Source organism: Cotesia typhae, unplaced genomic scaffold, assembly GCF_013202065.1.
Source record: "Cotesia typhae breed Kobodo isofemale line unplaced genomic scaffold, CoteBio_Ctyphae contig_123, whole genome shotgun sequence".
NCBI lineage: Eukaryota > Metazoa > Arthropoda > Insecta > Hymenoptera > Braconidae > Cotesia > Cotesia typhae.
The window spans coordinates 3,504,884-3,527,199 of record NW_027423715.1 but is presented as its reverse complement, the minus strand read 5'-3'; the positions used below and the strand labels follow the sequence as shown (position 1 = coordinate 3,527,199).

The following is a 22,316-nucleotide window of genomic DNA, read 5'->3' as shown; positions in this document are numbered from 1 at the left end:
TTCTATGAAAAAAAAAAAAAAAAAAAAAATTCTGACCAAAATTGATTCAAGTTAAGATTTTTTGAAAAAACAATTTTATTTTATTTATAAAAAAAATAAAAATGTCTTTTTAAATATAAAATAGGTATTGTATGCATATACATATAAATATATATATATATATATATATATATATATATATATATATATATATATATATATATATGAAATATTGAATTGATGAGAGAATTTGATAACTGTGTGAATGGACTCGACGATTGACTTAAGTCGTCGTATAATAAAACTTACTAAATAAAATAAAACAATAACAGTAAAAAAAATTTTTAATTACGAATATAAAGACATTACATTTATCTTCATAATTAAATTTTAATTTACATTCAATTGGTATTTTATCTATTCTATCGTTTCGATTTTGGTCCCTTTCCAGGACTTTTTTTATTAAAAGCAGGTTTCTTCCCACCCATTGGTTTCTTCCCTGGCATCGGTTTCTTTCCTGGCATTGGTTTCTTCCCACCTGCTGATTTTCCTCTAACTTTTCCAAATGATTCTCTCTGTACCTTGTTCGCTCTGTAATTAAAAATTTAGTCATTAATTTTATTCTCTAAAATATAAGCTCATTCGGATGTTGCACTCATCAAGAGCTTTCATTTGAGTACCCACATGCATTTTTGATATATTTTTCATATATACATATATATATATATATATATATATATATATATATATATATATATATATATATATATATATATATATATGAAAAATTTATGTGGATACTTAAATGAAAAGTCTCGATGAGTTTAACATCGGGATGAGCTTATATCTTTAAAAATATTAATATTTCACAAGACCAAAGATCATTTCTTAATTATGTATCTAGAGATAGAGCCTAAATAATTATTTTTCTTATTTTCAATAATATAAATTATTTAACTTACTCATAACGTAGACGTTTGACACCTTTCTTACTCGTATCCGTGAGATCAGTAGTAAAGGACGACCTCGATCGTTTTTTAGCTCCTGAAATTACAAAAATTAATAAAAAAAAACTCTATAAAAAATTATCAAAACAAAAATTAAATAATTACCCTGCTTGGGAGCACTCTCACTATGACCATCATTAACGGTGCGTATCTTCTTCAATTTGCCACTCTTTTTAGCCAGGCGAGCTTGAAAAGCGGCAACTTTCTCCAATTCTTTCATAGCCCTAGCTTCAGCAGGATCCATCTCTGGCTCTTTGGCCTTCTTCTTCTTCTTAGCTTTATTATTCACGACTAAATTACTAGGTCCTTCTTTCTTCTCCTTTTGCTTAGTAACTTTCTCAGTCAGCTTCAACTTGTCTTTCTCAAGCTTCCTTTCTTTGGCAGTCTGGAACCAGTTTCTCTTGAGGCCATCATCCTCTTCTTTAAGCAACTTTTCCACCCTATTAGCCTGATTCTCAATCTTCGCAATTTCCTTTTCCGTCCTCTGCATCTCGAGAATTTTCTCGACATCTGGCTCAAGCGCCTCCAACTTATTATTATACTTCTCAATAATATCAGGCGCGATGATTCGATTTTTCACAGGATTTTTTGCGTTTTTAATAATCTTCTTAACCAGCGTCCGCTCTTCCTCTCCAGCAAGCGACACAGAGACTCCCACGCGTCCAGCTCGAGCAGTTCTTCCCACCCGGTGAATATAGTGCTCCAAAGTCGCAGGCATCACAAAATTAATTACTGTCTTAATCCCACTAATATCGAGACCTCTCGCAGCGACATCAGTAGCAACGAGAACGTCAACTTCAGCGTCCTTGAACTTCTTAAGATTCTCCAAACGCTGAGGCTGGGTGATGTTTCCATGCAGCTCCCCGACCTGGATGCCCAGTAAGCCCAATAAAATGTGCAGTCTGTGAGCTTGCTTCTTGGTCTGGACGAAGATGATCGTGTGGTCCCTGAAAGTTCGGCAGACCAGCGCAGCCAAGATAGCCTCCCGGTCTTTCTCGCGTCCGGCACGAATTCTGATAAACTCCTGCCTTAAATTAAAAGCTACATCGATGTTGCTGTCGACGAACACCTTGACAGGCCTGTTCAACGAAACAGCGGCCAGATCTTTGACCTTCTCCGTCATGGTAGCCGAGAAGAGCATCGTTTGGCGGCTCCGTGAGCATTCTTTGACGATGCAGCCCAGCTGAGTCTCGAAATCCTCGTTGAACATTCTGTCAGCTTCGTCAATTATCAGCACTTCGATGCTGTTCAAGGTGAAATTGGGCGTGTTTTGAATGTGATCAATAAGACGACCTGGTGACGCGATTATTATATCGGGATTCTTCCTCAACGCTGCTTCCTGGGCCTTGATGTCAAGACCTCCAACCGCAAGGCCTGCTTCTATGTTCGTAAACTGGCAAAGCTGCTTGGTCACTTGGTACACTTGGACACCCAGCTCTCGGGTCGGCACCAGGACAACTACTCGAGTGATTGCGGGACCATCCGCGGGCTTGTACAGCAATCTTTCTAGAGTAGGCAGCATGTAAGCTGCTGTCTTACCGGTACCCGTAGCAGCACACCCGCAAATGTCACGACCCATCAGAGCCACCGGAATTGTCGCAGCTTGGATTGGAGTAGGCTGAACATAATTCATTGTCGTGATTGCTTTTAGCAACGGACGGGATAGGTTCATCTGGTAGAAGGTTGCTGAGTTGTCTGCGGTTGCTGTTTCTTCAAAGTCCATTATGTCGGCTTTTTCATTCTTCTTTTTTCTATTGTGCTCTTTAGTTCTGAAAGTGTCTTTTTTTAACTCTTCGTCGGATAAATAAATGTCTCCGTTGGTGTGGCTGTCATTGTCGTTGACATCTTCGGGGTCACTGTCGTCGTCGACTTTGATGGGCTTTTCTTCTATATTCTGCTCGCGGCGGACACGATTTATTTTATCGTCCAGCTTGGACTTGGCTTTGCGTTTTATATATTTGTTCAGGTCGTTCCAGGTGTCTTTGTTGTACTCTGCGGCGTCACTTATGAACTGGAATTCGGTGTCAAAGTCTTTTTTCTTTTCGTCTACTACTTTTTCTCTGTGAGGTTGGACCTGTTTGTTATTATTTAATATTTAATAATTTAATAATTTTATAACAAATAAATTATGGAAAAAAATAATAAATGCAATTTTTTTTTAATTATTTTTTTTTTTGTTCAATAAAATTTAAAAAATTGCTAAGTAAAACGTTTAAAATTATTTTGTAATTATTAAATATATTTTTATACAAAATAATAATTTTAAACTAATCAAAATGTGAATAATTATTTAAAGTTTAGAAATTTTAATTAAATTACTCACGTCATCATCACCAAATTCTGAATTATCTGAAAAATCTTCTACTTCCTGATCTTCAGAAATAGATTTTATCAAATCATACTTTTCCTTCACCATGGTATATTATTATTTTTTTTTTTTTTTTTTTTTTTTTTTTTTTTACAAATTTATTATATTGTTTATCTAAAATAAATAAAATTAGGTTATTTTAAAACACGTGTTTGGAGCAGCACGTAAATACAATCAATCTATACACCGCTGCAGACTATAGTAAACTTCAGTATAATTATGGCCGCCAGGTGGAGCTGTTATTGTCAGCTGTTAATTTGAAAAATTTTAATAAATCAATTGCAATAAGAAAAAAAAATACTTCTAAAAATTTTCAATTGTAATTTTTATTAATTTTCACATGTGGAATTTTTTAATTAAATTTTTTTAATAATAATTGCATTGTTATAAAATTTAAAAATAATTTTTAATGTCTGCCAACTTCAGTGTCATTTTTAATTTATTAAAATTTCTAAACGCCATTTTGTTTTTATTTTTTTAATGCAGTAATTTATTTATTAGAAAAATTATTAATTTACATTTTTGAAATGTTAATTAGGAATTAAGAAGTGGAAGAAAACCAACTTCCATTGAAGAAAACCAACCAATAAATTTTATTTAACCAATTAAAATAACCCACATAATTAATAGTGATGTGTATGTGTGATCAAACATATGTGGCGAACGTCGCTGGTGACTATTCAATACTAAACCAAAGTTATCACAAATATAAATAGTTTGTCCGAGTGAAGTTTCTGGTGTAATAAAGTGTCGACGATAAGTAATAAAATTAATACCAAGCATGCGACATACCACTCGACTAACAGCAGTAGGATTGGAAATAAAAATAAGCTGTCAACAATGTTGTCCAATTGTTCAAACGATTGTTACATGTTGTTCACTAAAAAATCAGCATACGTAAACAATGAAAAAGGACCACCACCAGCTACAACCATTAAGAAATTTAAATTATTTATAATAATATCCAGTGGAATACTTCTAGCTTTTATAACAGCAGTATTATCATCGTACTTTACAATTTATTTTAATTTTACTTATATTTCAGGTAGAGTATTTTTAATTGTCCCACTTCTGTTGAAATTTCTTCAGGGAATGACATTTAAGTTCACTAGAAAATTTTTAAATTTTATTTAACAAAAAAAATTAGCTCCAAAAAATTATTTAAAAAAAATTACATTTTTAATTTTTTAAAATTTCTAAATGTCAATTTTTTTTGCCATAATTTATTTTTTAAAAAAATTATTAAATATCTGCTAAATTGATTCTCATCTTCACGCAAGTAAGAGAGTAATTAAATTTTTATTTTTAATTATAGAAAGAGAGGTGAGACGTTCATTTGCACCGTTGCCTTCCGAGAATGTCCTAAACGTGTACGACGAAAGTAATCTAGGCCTTCCAATCCTCTCACCCGGAGAGCTTCAAGAATCATCATCGAATTCCAACGATGTAGCGGACGAATTCGAGGCAATTGCCTCTCTGCAATTAGCTCTGGATATGAAATTGTCTGGCAAGCGCCGGAAAGCGATAAAACTGTTCCAACATGCTGTAGCGCTGGCTCCTCAGCACCCGGACGTATTGAATCACTACGGAGAATTCCTTGAGCAAATTCAAAACGACATAATTCGCGCAGATGAGTTCTACGTAAAAGCGCTGACCTATGAGCCGAACCACGAGGGAGCTTTGACGAATCGCCAGCGGACTGCGAGAGTCGTCGAGGAGCTAGACAAGAGAACTCTCAGCAGGATTGACGAGAAGCGAGACGCGTTGTCGGCGATCCCAGAAAATAATGCTGCGCTGATAAGGGCCAAGAAGGAGGCCTACTTCCAGCATATTTATCACACCGTCGGGATCGAGGGCAACACGATGAATCTTGCGCAAACCAGAGCGATCGTCGAGACCAGAACCGCAGTGGTAGGCAAGAGCATTGATGAGCACAATGAAATTTTGGGACTCGATGCTGCGATGAAGTATATCAACGCTACGCTGATCAACAGAGTCGGCTCTATTACGATTAAAGATTTGTTGGAGATTCATAGGAGGGTCCTAGGGCACGTGGATCCTATTGAGGGTGGACATTTCAGGCGGACTCAGGTTTATGTTGGTGGTCATATTCCTCCGGGACCTGGAGATATTCATTATTTAATGCAGGAGTTTGCTGACTGGCTTAACAGTGAACAAGCTATTAGGATGCATCCTGTTAGGTAAAAATTTTTATTTTGTTAAATTGCACTGTACTTAATTAACTATTGACATTTTTAAAGATATAAGCTCATCTCTATGTTTTACTCATCAAGAGCTTTCATTTGAGTACCCACATGCATTTTTTTATATATTTTTCATATATACATATATATATATATATATATATATATATATATATATATATATATATATATATATATATATATATATATATATATATATGAAAAATACATGTGGGTACTCAAATAAAAGCTCTTGATGAGTCTAACATCGGGATGAGTTTATATCTTCAAAAATGTGAGTAGTTGACAAGATACAAGATAATTTCTTAACATTAAATATTAATTAAAATTACTTTTAGGTACGCAGCATTAGCACACTATAAATTAGTCCATATTCATCCATTCACTGACGGAAACGGCAGGACATCTCGATTGCTAATGAACACTATTTTAATGCAAGCCGGCTACCCGCCCGTAATTATCCACAAGCAGTATCGTCACAAGTACTACGAGTATCTCCAGATTGCCAACAGCGGAGACGTGAGACCTTTCGTGAGATTCATCGCAGAGTGCACCGAACAAACGTTGGATCTCTTCCTCTGGGCTACTACCGAATTCTCAAAACAAGTCCCGGCGCTCAGCCAAGAGTCTCTTATGAGGGACCGGGACCGTACGATAATTCTCGATGATGAAGGTAGCGGTGACTTTCTAGACGACTAGACTAATTTAATAAATTAGCGTTTTATTGAATGAAATGCTGCGAATATAAATTATTTATGTACATAAAAATGTTATATTTATAAAATTTTAAGTGAGTTTATTTCAAGTGAGGTAATTATTTATAAAATTGTGAGAGGTTTGATTTATATACTTGCTGGTGGAGTTATTGATGCTTTTATTTTATTATTATCATCTGGACTCATTGATTGTAACAAATAAATTTTATACTGAAATTGATATCTTTTTTTCTCTTTAAATACAATAAAAATTTATTACTAAATAGTTTTTATTATTAAAGGCCACTAATTCAATCGTCGAGGACAACAAAGATATTTAAAATAAGACATCAGGAGTTAACCGGTTACATAAACTCTACTTAAGATGTTACGAAAATTAGTGAACGCAGGGTTACAGTATTCTTTATCATTTGTTACATTTATCATCTTCATTTAATAACTTATTAAAAAAAAAAAAAAAAAAAAAAAAAACTTAAGGCGATTTAAAAATGTTTTTTTATGTAAAATCTAAATAACTCTCGTCAGTCATTATTTGGCTTTACTTGTTTCATTTGCTCATTCATTTTTAATCCAATCAAAGCTAGGTGCCAGGAACCTGATGCACGAAAATAAAAATAAAAATAATAATTAAAATAAAATACAATACAAAAAATTATTTTATCGGTACCAAGTCCCCGGTAGTAAAAAAAAAATTATCATTAAATTTTTATAATAATAGAAATTATTTTAAAATCTTCGACTGTAAATTCTTTAAATTACTTAACAAGCTTCCATGCATTCATACACACTCATAATAATTTTTCCTGTCCTAATTAATGATCCATTAACAATTACTCTCATAAAAGCGATGATAACATGTTAAATTTTTTACATCTCAATATTTATTAAACATCCCGCGTAACATATTGATATTTCTCTTTTTTTTAAAAGTTGTATTAATAATAATGATAGATAATAATAATAATAATAATAATAATAATAATAATAATAATAATAATAATAATAATAATATCAATAATTAATATTATTTCTCACTATGTTTAATAAATACAAGTTAAGCATTTTAAAATGATAAATTATTATAGGCCTACTCAAATTTTTTGATATCGGTTTTTTTTACATCGAAAAAATACATCAAGATTTTTTTTTTTTTTTTTTTTAATTTCTTCTTTAATTAATTATTTATTTATTTAGTTATTTATTTATAGGTAATTGTAAGATCGAGATAAAAACGTTAACTGCAGGCTTAAAAAAAAAAAAATAACAATGTGAAATGTATTTTATAAATAAATTTAAATTAGTAATTTTAAAAAATAATAATCAGCAGTTTAACGCTTTGATATGAGTAATTTTATTATAAATTTAAAAATAATTTTATCGTAACAATCTGCGCATTCACTTGACAATCGCAGATAATTAATCATTTTCGATCAATGCTCTTGATCAAAGTGATAAATATTTAATTTGTAACCTTGGCAGATCTAAATAGTTTTGCGCGATAGTCAAGTGCATGTTTGATAATGATTTTAAAAAGTAATAACTGAAATAATGCTTTTTAAATCGCTCAGAAATAATAGCTGATGTTTAAATTTTTTTTTTTTTTTTTTTTTTTTTTTTTATTTATTTATTTATTTACTTAAATTGTTTAGATTTAAACGATGAGTTAGTTGTATCGCGTGTTACGCACTCGGGTCATCTCTTGACTGATTCGCTCTTCCTGGACGAGCTGACTCCGGAACTGACTGACTTGGTCCAGCGCAGCGTTGATAGTGTCTCGCTGCTGCAGCAACAGTTCTTCCCATTTTTTGGCGTACGCTGAAACATATAATTTTTATTCCGCAATCCTAAATGGTGCCCGCTTTTAGACCAATGATAAGCTCTATTTATTATTTTATCTATTAAAAACATTATTATAGTTTGCATTTATTTTATTTTTTTTATTTTATGCCAACAATTCACATTTTAAGCAATGCTAACATTTAAGCGTTTAAATATGATGCTGAAGAAATTAATGAAAATTAATTTTGCTGGCATCTAAAAATTTTTTTTTAATGAAAAAATTATTTATAAAATTGAAAAAATGTAAGTGCAATTTTTTAAAAATATTTTTTAGTTCTAATTTAATATTATTAAAAAATTTTTAATTTTTTTAAACAATTAAATTACAAAAAAAAAAAACTTTAAAAAATTGCACTTAAAATTTTTTTAAACCATTTTTTTAATAGAAAAAAATTTTCAGATGTCAGCTAATTTAATTATAATATTTAAATGCGATTAGTACAAAAAGTGCATATATATATTATAATTTGAAAGAGCATTAGTGTATGGCACGCTTTATTTAAAACAAAAACAAAATAAAATTTATTCAATAAAATTCTTGTACAAAAATGGAAGCCTGAGGTAGTTTGTAGTTTAATGAAAGCGTCAGTGATTTTATTATTTTTTTTTTTTTTTTTTTTTTTTTGTAATTTATGCACCAGGACCTTATTGATGTACGAAAAAGAAAAAAGTCAAACCTTTTTATTATGCTTTTTCTTCTTCACAATCAACGAAATTTAAAAAATGACATGACTTTTATGATTTTCCCAATATTAGTAATTAAATAAAAAAAAATTGTGGACATTAAATGACAAAGCAATTAATTTATTGATTTGTAAATTGGCTGATATAAAAATATATCGTACCATCGGAAAATTGAATTCTTTCAATGAGACGTCTAGACAATGAGAACCTCCTCATCATGCTCGGCGATTCAAACTTTGTTCTTTTCCGTCTTAAATCTGCGAAGGTTTGCTGGCGTTACATTTTTTTAAGTATCAATTTATATCAATGTACTTATAATTAAACTATTTTCAATTTTTAATTATAACATCAATAAAAATAACAATTATAATTATTCAGATTAGAGTAAATATATATATATTTTTTTTATTAATTAATTATGGCGTTATGTTTTTGAAACAATTGTAACATTTTATAAATTTTTAAACATTATTAAATAATGCAAATCATGCGATCATGTTTAAAAAAATCACTCAATATTTTTTAATATATAAATTTAAATATATGGCTTTTAATTATGCTTCTAGACAATATAATATTTAGCACAACCTATTCAGGTAATATAAAATATTTCCGCTGATTTTTTAGTAAATATATAATAATAATAAATGCATATAAGGTAAAAGATGCGGTTATTGATGCTTGATATTTTATTTTAATTAAAAAAAAAAAAAAAAAATTAATCAACTCCAATAAATTAACAAATACTAGTAATTAGTTTTTTTGAGAAAATTTAATTTTTTTAATTAGAATAAAATTACAAGTGTCAATAATTGGGTCTTTTACTTTAGATAAATTTATGAAAATGCATCAATACAAAAATACTTATTTATCTTTTATATAAACGAAGATAATAATATAAGCTACTGGAAGTATAAGAAGAAAAATAATATTTAAAAATAGAGTCATCATGAAGCTCATAAATCTTCGGCACAATGATAACTTATTTTTAGTCACAACCTCATTAGATTTATTATCACAATTATCATCAAATTTATAATCATTATTAATGTACGGCTGGAATGATTTATCATTGAGATAGTTATTGTCAACAAATTCAGCCTGTGAATTAAGAGCATACAGACTTTTTCGTACATTATAATTAGAGACTCTGCGTTTAGAGGCGAGTGACTTCCTCCCGAGGTAATTAATCGGTGATTTATAATCACAAAAATTAGCTTTAGCATCAGTACGTGATTTATTCTCATTAGCATCATCAGTCTCGGAGTTCCTTCGGACATTATCAAAGCACTGAAAAGAATTGCTGCGAGTAACTCTAGTCTTGGTAGCAGCGAGTCCAAAAACCTTGGCACGAATATCAGGATCGTTGCTGTAAAACAAATCAGCGTCAGCGGGGCTCGGGGTTCTGGTAATTGAACCCAGTCCAGATTCAGACCTCTCCTCGTTAGCTAATGAGCTGGAACTATTTGTATTTATATTGTAAGTAGTTCGCTTTGCGCGATTATCGATTACTTTCCCGGTCCAACTCCACTTGCTGTTTTTCCTGCCAGTAGTCAGCCATGGCTTGGCGCTGGCGGTCCTCCCGGTATTTATGTTCTGCATTTTCTGAATCGTCGAAGATTTAATCGTGCAATTTTTATCCATTATCATTTTCTTGGTGGTCACACAGACTCGTGACCCTGATTTTTTTTTCATAGACGAAAGCGGCTTCAGAGGCTTGTTAGACTCGCAGGAGTTCAGGCTGGAGTTGGAGCTGGAGGTGGACCTACGCTCGTACTTCCACGGAGAATTTTTAACTAGAGAAGTGTCATGCTGGGCGTCGTCATCGGAGCTACTGAAGTCTTCCATGAATCCCATGTTAACTGTTGATCCACTGGATGATTTCTGGTCATTGTCTTCTTCTTCCCACCCATCAGCATCAGTTAATGAGAAGATCGTGTTAGCCTTAGGATTAGCGCGAGAATCTGTCATGAAACGCGAGGTTGTGATTGTGATGTTGACATGTCGCTTGATTGTTGGGGCGTCATTTTTTTTTTTTATTTTAAATTTTGTTCAATTATATTTGACTCGAGACCTAGAGGCTTCCGAGTTTTTAAATTGTACAAGGACTCATGCTACTATTTTTAAATTAAAAGCGATATATTTTGAAAATTTTCGTCTATGCTACTAAATGTGAGTCAAAAAATAAAATTCGTAAATCCTATTGGCGAAACAGTGCTTCAAAATGCCAAATATTTTTTTTTTTTTTTTTTGGAAAAATATAAACTCACCTTCTTGGTCGTAATCCACTTCATGGGTTGCGCTGAATACTTCGTGTGCATCGTTCAAAAATTTGTTTGAACTGTCAATCACTGCTTTGTGCGTGTCCAGCACTTCCTCTTCCATCAACTGCAGAGCTGAGACTGCTTCGTGGAAGGTGTACAGATCTTGAGACAATTCTCCCTCCTTAAATTAAATTATATCAGTAAAATAAATTATATTTATGGAAAATAATGATTAAAAAAAATATCGACGAACATTTAATGATCTAAGTTGCGCCAAATCGCTTTCAGAAAGCGCGCTATCATTGGCTTGTTCCTCTATTTTGAATAACTGATCGTCGTCAGTAGGCGATGCTTTTAATTCAGTGGGATCTGTCGCTGCTAATTCCTTCACTCGATCAGCGTATCGCAAAGTATTTAGCGAGTGCTCACACGAACTCATTCCTGGGCTTATCATAGCAATCTATTAAATAAAAAATTTTATTTATTTAATAAAAAAAAAAAAATTTTGGTAATTATTTACCAGTGGGGTCAACCTCATTTTGGGCCATAACTAGGTGAAATATTAACATTTTCAATTAAAAAAAAAAAACTTACCATACACGTTTTAGATTTTTCACCAATAAAACTGTCCCTGAGTACTTGAGTTAATTTACTAGCCCTGAAAGGTAAATGAGTTCCTTTCCGGCCCAAAGCACGTATACACTCTTTGAGAGCAAGTAATGACTTATTAATTTCCGCACCTTCCATCCCTATAAATCAAAATAAAACAAAAGATAGATCATCAAGCGGAAGATTCAACACAAAAAAAAAAAAATAACTTACTCGTCTGTCTATTGGCAGAAGAAGTGTCTGCGCCTCGTTCATTACCCGCAAGATCAATAAGCGAGAATTTACCATGAACCTTATGAGTACCAGGCGTCCGGGCAATTATTTGAAAGACGGCGTGTGATCTCGAAGAGTTGGAGTTAGCGCTGGTCTGACCACTGGTCCTGGCACTGTTACCATGCTGAATGAGCTTGAGAACTTCATCAACACTCTCGACGACTTTCTCAGTGAGCCCGACGATTTGGACTTGCTGCTTTCCGTCTTCCAGCACCCTGAGCTTCTCTTTGTCAGCCAGCAAATCAAAGACCTTTCCCGAGTAGATCTCAAAGAAGCTCGCAGATATCACCAGGTTCATCACACGGTACTTCGGGGACTTTAGATACTTGAAGACGTCCTTGGCGACCATCGCGTAGACTCCCTTCTTGCAGTCCTGAGTCTTTCCGTTGAAGTCTCCACCCATGGTGTGGGTTTTTCCACTGCCAGTCTGTCCGTAAGCGAAGCACGTAGCCATGCCGCCCTCAAAAATAGTCTGGACCAGCGGCTTTGCCGTGTACTTGTAGACTATTTCATTGTTGCAAGTCTCGTCGAAGGCGTAGTCGAATCTGAAGTGCTGGTTCTCGAGATACTTTGTCAAGTCGACCTTGAGCTTCGGCTCGTGGACAACCATCTGGTCTTTGCTGGGCACACTGATCACGTCGACTTCTTTCCTGGTGAGCTCTTTGCGATTCAAGGGTCGCTTTCTCACACAGACGGTTATCTGGTGGTCCTCGACCGAGTCGGACTCGCGCAGAGGTCTGAAGTCGATGTTGCTTTGATACTCTCGAATCATAGCCAAAAACTCCCAGTTGGGATTGCCAGGGTCCATGTTCATCAGGGCTTCCTTTTCTTCTTTCAGCTCGGCTTGCCTCTGTCTCCGCTCTTCACGGTTCTTCTTCAGCTTCTCGACTTCCTTCACTACGTTTGAACGTCTTCCTCGTCCGTTCTCCACTGTTGTCTGCTGCTGCTGCTGTTGCTGCTGCTGCTGCTGCTGCTGCTGCTGCTGCTGTGAAGTCTGGATTTTGGATTTATTTAGTGACATAGAACTGACGTTAGCGAATGCTGGAGTGGTGGGTGTTGGTGGAATATTTTCTACCTCGCGACGACTTGTAAGACCTGAAACTGGATCTCCGTGGCCATTTGACAGCACCGGGGGCATTATATTTGTTGGACGTCCTGTTTGATTTCTCGGCTGCTTGTTTGTTGTTGCTGGAAATAAAAAAATTATTATTATTTATCAATTAAATATTTTTAATAATTTTATACTAGTAATTATTATTTTTTAGTAATTATTTATTAATAATTAAAATATTTAATTTTAGAAAATAAATTTAAAAACCTCTGGTTATTTTTTCACTGATAGTCGGCGCAGAAATAGCAATCACAGCGGATTTTTCATCAACTATTTGATTTCTGCGTTTAAAAAAATGAGCCCACGGAATAAATTTCATTTTAAAATAAAAATTTCCAAATATTTGAATTTTATAAATTTTATAAAAATGTATGTCCAGCCCGCGGCGGTGTACACGCTGTACTGTTCTATCAGGGGTCCTTGCCCTTGTGCGGCAGCTATAGCCTAGACACCAACCTGGGCTAGTATATTGTACATATAGTGATGAATATCGATAGCCATACAACGTCCAACACTACATACAAGGCTTATTCCGCTGATGGTCGTAGACCCCAGACCGCTCGGGCGATAATTCACCCCCTTGTCATGACAAGCTAATTCCGACTACTAACACACATTGTTTTAATATATGTTTTTAAATTTATTTACCAACAATCCAACTTTGCGTCAATACTCTTATCTGATTACATCATTTGCTGGCTGAATTTTTGAAATTTTTTCAGAAAATTAAATTATGTAATCCAGAGGTGTTAAATTTTTTTTTGAAGAAATTCACCCAGTTAGATTTTTATAGAATAAAAATAATTTTTACCTTTGACTGGAATAGATGGCCTCATGGAATGCTGCAAAATAAAAATATAAAAATGAAATATTTTTAAAATAAAAAATAATACAATGATAATATAACAGTGCAATTAAGCTAAGGATTAAATTAATAAAAAGTGGTTTAAGAATTAAAAATAAATAAATATTATTATTAATATAACATTAATGTAAAGCGATTTTAAAATATACAGCATCAAAGTTGGATAAAAAAATAAAGATGTGCTCCTAATGTTGAGTAGTTATTATGCTGGAAATTATTGTTGAATGTTCCGGATTCCTCATGACTTTTTTTTTTTTTTTTTTTTTTTTTTTTTTTTTTTTTTTATTTCCCAAGACAACATACGTGTCTCTTTAATCTCCGTGAAGAGTATCATCTACTCCAGTGCATATAATAATATTATATCATGAGATAATGCCACACATAAATTACAGTAAATTAAATTAAAATTAATCCAAGATGTATTAATGTCTTAACAAAATTATTATAAATTTTTTTTTTTCAACTATTGACAATGACTACTGGTTAATACCTCCCGATTTGTCTCTATTAGTACCGTGAGGGTTCCAAAGGATTATATGATAAACAAAAAACTGATAATTAAAAATGAGTGATTGTGATGAGGGAAAAAATGTTGCTAGGGAGTGCGCGTTACCAAATTACGAGTGATTCGTACAGATAGTGTTGCTGAAGCTAGGCCGTTTCTTGGAGGCGGAATGCCGTGTCGGCCAAAAGATCCGTCCTCCTGGTCCAGATCGTCGGCTCCGTCCTCGTCCTCGTCAGACGAATCCTGATCCAACGCACATTTAAATAACGTAACAGGATTGATGGAGAAATAAAATATTTGTATTTAAATTTTTTGTGGGCAGCAAAAATAAATATAAATAAATAAATGGAGAAAATGGGAAGGGAGTAAATTGTAAATAAATGTCCATAGTTGATAAATGATCCAAAATTCCAGGAGAGCCGTTGACAGTCGAAGAGCAGCGTCCATAGAGGAAAAATACATTACCACATTAGTTGATCATTTGTCAATTTAAAACTTGATTAGATCCTTGGGGTTCGGTTTAGATGGTTAGACAGGGTCAAGTAAACTCTCGCGGTCTTTTTAAGTCTCTAAGACACTATTGACCAACATGGACTTCAAAGTGCTCCGGTTGCTATAAGGTCAATCTAATTGAGACTCGATTACATCGCGGTCACGGTTATTTTTATTTATTATTTTATAAACAATCAAATAACTCGAATTTATTTTTTTATCAATTTAATTTTAATTAAATAAATTTCAAAGTGTTTTTTAAACTCAACTTTACCTGAAAGACAATCATATATTGAAACATTTTAGTACAAATAGACGCACTATGAATAGTATCAGACCGGCATATTATTTGCTGGTATCGGAACAGGTTATAGAAAAATTCATGGTAGTCCCAGCAACGCGTCAACAAATTTCGATCTTTCTAGTCGATAAATATTATTAGCTCGTGCTTCTGCGCTACCTAGAGCTAAATTCTTTTTAAGAAAAAGAATCCAGTATAAATTTACGCGGTACACGCTTTTACCAATTGGCCATAAAAATGACAATAAATAAATTTAAATACCGGGCGAGTGTATTAGAGTGATCTTCATGACGTCTTCATGGAGCTTGCTGTAAGTTTTGTGTATAAATAAAAATAAAAAACAAACTTATTTACCTTAGATCTATTTACAGACGAATTTATCTGTGGCGGAGGCATAGACTGTGGAGTGAGCTCGGGATTTAATGCGATGATAGCGTCCATCTCCACCTGTAATAAAATAATCGTTACTAATGAGTTTTAAAACGCTTTCATTCTTATAAATTATTAACAGAATATAGAATTATTTATTTTTTGATTAGATTGATAACCTTGCGACGAGGTATGAAGCTTTGAGGCATTTTATTAGAATTATTTAATGCAAGTAAATGAATAAATAAATGCACCGGGGTTTTTTTTTTTTTTTTTTTTTTTTTTTTTTTTTTTATCACAATAATATAAATTAATAAATGAAAGTAGCAAAGCCTCCGACAAACAGCCCAGCAGGCTTGTCGGAAATAGACTAGCGTTCTCGATAGTTTTTCGCAGGTTGCTCGGTGGGTTGCATAATCTCTGGTGAAAATAGCTCAGTAACCATGACCTACGGGCGTTAATCTTCAAGCTCCAGAATTAACAAGAGAGTCTAGTTATAATTTATAAATTGTAATTTGTATCAACTTATTTAGAGACCCTGTTATTGGCCTTTTGGCTGTTGGGTTGTATTAAAATAAATAAAAGTGTGTCCGTGCAAGGAGAAAAATATTTGATAAAAGATTATCGCTTAATAATTCACCTCTTTTCCCTTGGTTTCGCCGCGCTCAAACCATTCTACTGTGACACTCTGTTGCTCCCAGTTGACACCAGATACTATTGCCGAGTGGATGCGACCTGGAATAAAAAATAAATTATTAATAATTAATAAAGACAAATGTAGATGGCAGCGAGTCATATGTTAACGGATTCCAATGAATAACGCGAGCATGTAGCCAGTTATTTTTTACAGACAGACATTACATGGTGAAATAAATTACGGGGACACTGTTACTGGTATGACTGACAGACCAGAGGTAATAGAACGTCAACAAAATACTCTGCTATTATATTAGCCGCTTTCGTGTACGAAATTACACAGATAATTTTAGTGAGGGTATCACTGAATTTGCTGCCTGCTGAAGAATACTCCTTTCAAAGCCACGGTTTTATTTATTGTCACACATAACAGTCTCATTTTTTTTTTTTTTTTTTTTTTTGTAATAAAATTCAAGAACAAAAATAAATTTTTTTACATAAAAATCTATAAAATAAAATAATACCATTTTGTTTGATATGCGAACTAGAAACAGAACTATTCCGATGTTTGGACGGTATGGGAATGGACGAACTTATTTTTTTTTTATTATTCTTAATCCTCGTTTGATGCTTTTTACGCTTGGGATCGTCGGCTATTGGCACAATAAAACTGCAGGAATTCGAACTGAAGCGGAAGTCATTTTCGCTGGTGGACTTAAAGACTTCATTTTGAAGCGGGTTGTCTTTCTCACGATCTTGGACAAACATCTGATTGCTACTGCGGCTGAACTGCTGCAAAGACATAGACATAGACATTGACTGCTCTTTTTGGAGAGTATCCACCGGAGAGGTATCTGACAGTGAGTCATAGAACTGAGGTTCACGCTCTTGGATGTCGATTGCAGAAAACTCATCGTCATTCAATAAAACTGGTTTATTTTTATCAACGCAGTTCACTTGTCGATCTACTCGATTAATCTGTGTTACTTCCTCAAGGTCCCCTGTTACACGATCTTCTTCTCCGCGAGGATCTTCGTTGACGCGTGACAAACTAACGTTGTTATTTTTTATGACTTCATCATCAACATTAACATTACTCCTATCATTATCATTATCATCTATTACATAAACATCAATTTTATCATTATTTTTCTTGGCATGTTTCTTCTTTTTCTTCTTCTGCTTCTTAGCCTCCTTGGAGCCACAAACGCATTTGCTGAGCCAATCCATCATTCCCAGAAATGTTAATATTTTAGGCCAAGTTCAGTTCTAGCCAGAACCAAATGGCTGGATAATCTTCTGCCAAATCCAAGGCAATTTAATGGAAATAATTTCACATGGTGTACTTTATAATATATCAATATAAATTGTGTGAGTACAGTGCTTCAGTATTGTATTAAATTATAAATATCATTAAGAAGAGAACTTGTTGTTAATCATCCGTTTACACAATTTAAAAAAATTACTAATTATACAGTAGAAAAAATTTCTGGCTTCAATCTGGCGTATAACATATTTATAAAAATTAATAAAATAAAAAACTATTAATTTAAATGATTAATGTAATTAATTGGCAACCATTTTCACACATTTGATTTTTCACAGTGTATTATATAATTTAAAAAAAAAAAAAACAAATGAATGAAATAATAACTTTAATAAATAATGCGTTGGTAATGATCACAGTGAGTGAGTCTCTAAACGACTGAAACATTGTTTCCGAGTTAATATATATAGTCCTTTCTTATTTAATTGGTTTGCCAACCCAGCACAGATGTATTATTTAGCACTGGGGGGAATTTCCAGACCGACGAAAAGAAAGATTAAGTCAACACGTGCTAGTGCGAGACTTGTTTTTTTAAATTCACGCGCACTTTATTCCCGCGAGACTGCTACGCCACATAGGTCAAGGTCGCGAGCATTGACGGAAAATGTGGAATATCATTTGGATTGTAGAGTTATAATTTTTTGATGTTACTCGATGACGACACGATGGATGACTGGCCGGACTGGCTTCGGCACTGATTCATAAACCCATTTGTAACATCCAGAACCAAGAGACCAAGTGTAATTTAATATATTATATGGTAATAATAATAAAGTGGTTGGTGCGGGTGTGTACACGATAATATACGAGCGTAGTCGACGGGTTCGATCAGCCGTCAAGTGTAATCTCCATCACTGCGACACACTTTAATCCACATCAATGTTGTAAATAAAAAAAACTTGTTTAAAATTTATTTTCCAAGTTTTAGAATTTTGTGCTCTGCTCGGAGGATATCAAGGATGCCTGGATGTAGGTTGCGTCAACATTTTCTGTCTGCGTTGCCTACTGCTCGTTGAATCGATATTTTTTGCATTGTCACAACACACAGTACTCTTTAATAATTCTTCAGTGTCTGAATATTATCTACAGTGTTGTTAATATTTATTTATTTGTGTATTATTTTCCAGAGAAAATAATAAAAATTTATCAGGCATGTTTTAAGGCGAGACTCGAGATCGAGACTGAAAGAAAACCTACGCTCCATCATTTCCAGACTCATTCGAGTTAGATAACTCTTGCTAATAGCAAAAAATTATCAGCACTCGGACAAAGTAATTGAAGCGTGAAAAAAAAAAAAAAAAAATAGAGGACAGTGGCATAAACTTACTTTGTTTTATTTATTTATTTTTTTCGCCTTTTCGTCGCGAATTATTTGTGAACTGAAATTAGTTCCGGTTGTATCAATTCAGCTGCAGGGGTCACAATCTATTGAGCAGTAAATTTAAGCGACCGCATCCTGTCTCAGTCTCGTTGCTAGCTTTTATTACAAATCACAAATTGTAAATAATATTTTTTAAAGTAAACATATGTTAGTTGTCTTGTTTTACCACAAATTGCCCTTGAATCTCCCGCGATTGAGATTTTTTTCTTCCTTATTGAGATAACAAGTACGGGTGTCATTACTCGCAAGTACATGACCCTGCAATTAAAACTAATTGATCTATTGTAACAAATAATTGCCGTGAAATAAATTTTTTACGGTTAGTTTTTGAGAGTTTGATAAATTATATTTTATCAGTGGGCAGCTAAATGTTTCGCCTACTGTTATTGTTATTATTATTTTTATAATTATAGTTACTTATAGTTATTAGTTTTATTACAGTGCATAGTTAGTTCTTGAAACATTCAACCAGGGCGCCAGTTATCGGCTATGCGCTTTACCGACCTTTTCATTACATCAATTTTATCTGATTTAGTTAATAAAAATTTTATTTTAATTTATTGCTAAGCTCTTCCGTGTTTATTTTTAAATCCAAAGTGATTCATTTATTAAATTCCGCATTTTTAAATATTGTTTCAATTAATTAATTAATTTTTTAAGCACTTAAATATCATCAAAACATATAATAAATATTATGTAAAGTAGTCTAAAATATATAAATGTGTTTCAATATGACGAAAAAGGTCAGTAAACTATAGTACAACTTTCGCTTTTGTTTAGAAATTAATAACAGTGTAGGTCGATATATGTTTACGAGACTTTCTGCTTCGTAAGATTTATAAATATTCTCGAATTGAGATTTACACTCTTGACTCGTAATTGCTGGATACCAATTTAGCAATTTGTTTCAATTTTATAATTCGATTTAGCTTCTGTCAATTGTCTGGTAATTTGTTCTGCTCTTTAAACTCATTTTTATATTATAGATATTTAACAAAATTATTAATTTATAGTACAATTCATTTATCGGTATTTAAATTTAGTATTTTTAATTCAAGGCTACTGCAATATTTTCTAAACAAAATTTGTAGACAGAAAAAAAAAAAATAATTTGAATCAAGTAATAAATTATTAAGCCAAAAAAAAATTTTCTTATTTTAAAAATTTTTTTACTAAAATCAAGATAAAGTTTTTTAAAATTATTTACTTGATTAAAATAAATTTTTTCTTTGAATATTATTATTAAAATAATAAATTTAAAAAATGTTTAAAATTTCTATCGATTAGAATGTCTGAAAAAATTTAGTCCACCTCATTGCACGCGAGTGCATTCTGACTTTTAGCAGGGTTTCACCGCTTAGACATTAACCAAGAAAATAGAAGCTTGTATATATCGAGTTAAGCGTTCGTACAATATGCTAAGGATTAAACAACAGCTCTAGGAAGACTCGTTCTCATCGTGGGCGACATCCGATAAAAAGTTCACCCAGCGAGTAACTGGACCATGCCTTTCTCGAGTATGCCTCCAAGACAATGCCAGTATACAGGAAATAAAAATTCTCCACGCTATAATTTTGATTTTTAAAAAACAATTTAACTGTTGATAAATGTTGTGTGCTTATGAATATGATTCTAAGCACTCGAAGAACAGATAATTAAATATGCTTTTGATAAAGTTTCTTTATAAGAATGATGTCCATGAATAAAATGAGATAAGTCATAACACAAGCGTCCTTATAAGGTTCCAGCGCCCACACAACCACTTGTGATTTGCTTTTCGACAAGGACTACACGTCATCTTGTTTTTTATTTTCGAGCTTCGCTTTGAGAGTATCTTTAATCTGAATCTTGATAGACTCTAAGTGATTTTACACGTCGATACAATTAGTTAATGTACCTTAAATAAAATAAAAATAAAAAATAAAATTTACATATTTTATAATAATTTACAGCCAAAATAATGTATATGTTTATGTCAAATAAAAACAAATATTATGATAACCTTATCGTTGAAGTATTTATCTTAAAATATGTCGATGGCATCTTTATTGAAACAGAAAAGAGAGTGCATGACACCCAGATCCGCGAAAAGTATTTGCATAAGTCTATTATTAGGCAAGAGCTATCTATCTTAAAAGATCTAGATACTGGATGCTTAAATAGCCGTTCTTCACACAAATAGATCCTACCGAGGGAATGCCCTGTCGCGGTGGATCTAAATCTACACCAGAATAAAATAAAACATAAAATAACACTTGTGTTTATATCAATAATTCAAGTCACGCATACGACAAATGGTTTAGAACACTCAGCTGTCACCATTTTATGGATTGCTTTTTTATTTTACTAGACATTTTCTGTCACGATAAATACGTATCGATTTCATTCTGCAGACAAGTTTAACTCCCCAAGGTCATGGCAAACCGAGAAACATCATTATTACATTACTTTATTTATTTTTTTTTATTGTAGTGAATTTAACTGAGCAAACTGCGTATCCGGCGTAGTTTTTATTCGGACAACATAATTGTTTGAATTAGCAATCCAGTGAATTTACATCACCATCAAAAACACCCACGGACGTATTTTATTTTTTTAAATTATTAAATGCAATCGCGGTTTGTTAAAATTACTTTTAATTCAATTTAAAGCTCTCGACAATGTCAGAGTATTTATACGCATTGATGTAACAATAACTCTATTGAGGTACTTTTTATTTTTAATTCACAGTATATTTCTCATAAGTATGTATATCTATGAATGTTAGAATTTATAAATAGAAATGATTAGTCAATTTTAACATCCCACGTTTAGAATATCGATAGTTTGACCCTAGTTCACGATAGCAATGCTTCTGGTCTGACAACTTTCCCTTTCTTAATTTCTAGTTCCTCGAGATTTTTAGCCTCCATAAAATATAATATTGTATTTTATATAATCAATAGATACGGATGTATGCAATTACTCTGAGATTATGTTACGTGTAAAAAAAAAAAAAAAATGGGAGCTAGTTGATCAATTTCAGTGACACGGACAAATTTACTCCCAACTATTAAGTTTTTAAAGAGAAAAAAGCCGTACCCACGCGATTGGTTTTGGTACACGTGCGTTGTTAAGCACTGAGATGGACACAATACGCCGAACCATGAATATATGTATTATGTACGTATAATTGTAGCATAGGTGTGAGAGAGTACGGCTAAAAGGGGCCGTTAGGAAACCCGCTCCTTTCTTGGCGGATGTTCTGACTCACTCCTCGAGCAGCCAGTAAATAAACTCATGATTATCTTACAAAATTGGATTTTATTTTTCGGGCAAGCTGAACTGTGGAAATAAATAAAATTTATTGAGTAAGTTAGTTAAAA

At 32.8% G+C, this 22,316-nt stretch overlaps 3 protein-coding genes across 7 annotated transcripts; 1 reads left to right on the top strand and 2 right to left on the bottom strand.

The window, feature by feature from the left end:
* Positions 1-305: 305 nt before the first annotated feature.
* On the bottom strand, positions 306-3,531 carry Rs1 (Dead-box helicase Rs1). The gene is made up of 4 exons (XM_074253416.1): positions 3,310-3,531; positions 1,092-3,060; positions 942-1,023; positions 306-570 (listed from the first exon to the last, which is right to left on the bottom strand). Exons 1-4 carry the CDS (start codon positions 3,400-3,402, stop codon positions 402-404), a joined length of 2,313 nt encoding a protein of 770 aa, XP_074109517.1. The 5' UTR covers positions 3,403-3,531; the 3' UTR covers positions 306-401.
* Positions 3,532-3,741: 210 nt separating this feature from the next.
* Positions 3,742-6,766, top strand: Fic (FIC domain protein adenylyltransferase). Its single transcript, XM_074253442.1, has 3 exons — positions 3,742-4,399; positions 4,670-5,555; positions 5,918-6,766. Exons 1-3 carry the CDS (start codon positions 4,195-4,197, stop codon positions 6,276-6,278), a joined length of 1,452 nt encoding a protein of 483 aa, XP_074109543.1. The 5' UTR covers positions 3,742-4,194; the 3' UTR covers positions 6,279-6,766.
* Klp10a (kinesin-like protein 10A) lies at positions 6,436-19,932 on the bottom strand. 5 transcript variants are annotated; one of them, XM_074253376.1, is made up of 11 exons: positions 16,768-17,738; positions 16,248-16,342; positions 15,593-15,685; positions 14,575-14,688; positions 13,887-13,917; positions 11,905-13,152; positions 11,677-11,831; positions 11,336-11,542; positions 11,089-11,263; positions 8,980-9,075; positions 6,436-8,110 (listed from the first exon to the last, which is right to left on the bottom strand). In XM_074253376.1, exons 1-11 carry the CDS (start codon positions 17,474-17,476, stop codon positions 7,959-7,961), a joined length of 3,075 nt encoding a protein of 1,024 aa, XP_074109477.1. In that variant the 5' UTR covers positions 17,477-17,738; the 3' UTR covers positions 6,436-7,958. The 5 variants fall into 5 exon arrangements, with proteins under 5 accessions (XP_074109477.1, XP_074109486.1, XP_074109461.1 ...); XM_074253360.1 differs by lacking the exons at positions 6,436-8,110; positions 8,980-9,075 and adding an exon at positions 9,107-10,782 and having other exon boundaries at positions 11,905-12,958; positions 13,040-13,152; positions 16,768-19,932; XM_074253385.1 differs by lacking the exon at positions 8,980-9,075 and having other exon boundaries at positions 16,768-17,696.
* Positions 19,933-22,316: the final 2,384 nt, after the last annotated feature.

Bases quoted from the DNA above. Each gene is read 5' to 3' on its own strand.
- Klp10a (XM_074253352.1), bottom strand. From the start codon at position 17,476: ATGATGGATTGGCTCAGCAAATGCGTTTGTGGCTCCAAGGAGGCTAAG. The intron at 15,686-16,247 runs GTGAATTATTAA...ATTTTATTACAG, and splicing joins GCGAAACCAAGGGAAAAGAG to GTGGAGATGGACGCTATCAT. The intron at 11,264-11,335 runs GTTCGTCGATAT...ATTTAATTTAAG, and splicing joins CGCAACTTAGATCATTAAAT to GAGGGAGAATTGTCTCAAGA.
- Rs1 (XM_074253416.1), bottom strand. From the start codon at position 3,402: ATGGTGAAGGAAAAGTATGATTTGATAAAATCTATTTCTGAAGATCAG. The intron at 3,061-3,309 runs GTGAGTAATTTA...AATAACAAACAG, and splicing joins CAGAATTTGGTGATGATGAC to GTCCAACCTCACAGAGAAAA. The intron at 1,024-1,091 runs GTAATTATTTAA...TTGTAATTTCAG, and splicing joins TGAGAGTGCTCCCAAGCAGG to GAGCTAAAAAACGATCGAGG.
- Fic (XM_074253442.1), top strand. From the start codon at position 4,195: ATGTTGTCCAATTGTTCAAACGATTGTTACATGTTGTTCACTAAAAAA. The intron at 4,400-4,669 runs GTAGAGTATTTT...TTTTAATTATAG, and splicing joins TAATTTTACTTATATTTCAG to AAAGAGAGGTGAGACGTTCA. The intron at 5,556-5,917 runs GTAAAAATTTTT...AATTACTTTTAG, and splicing joins ATTAGGATGCATCCTGTTAG to GTACGCAGCATTAGCACACT.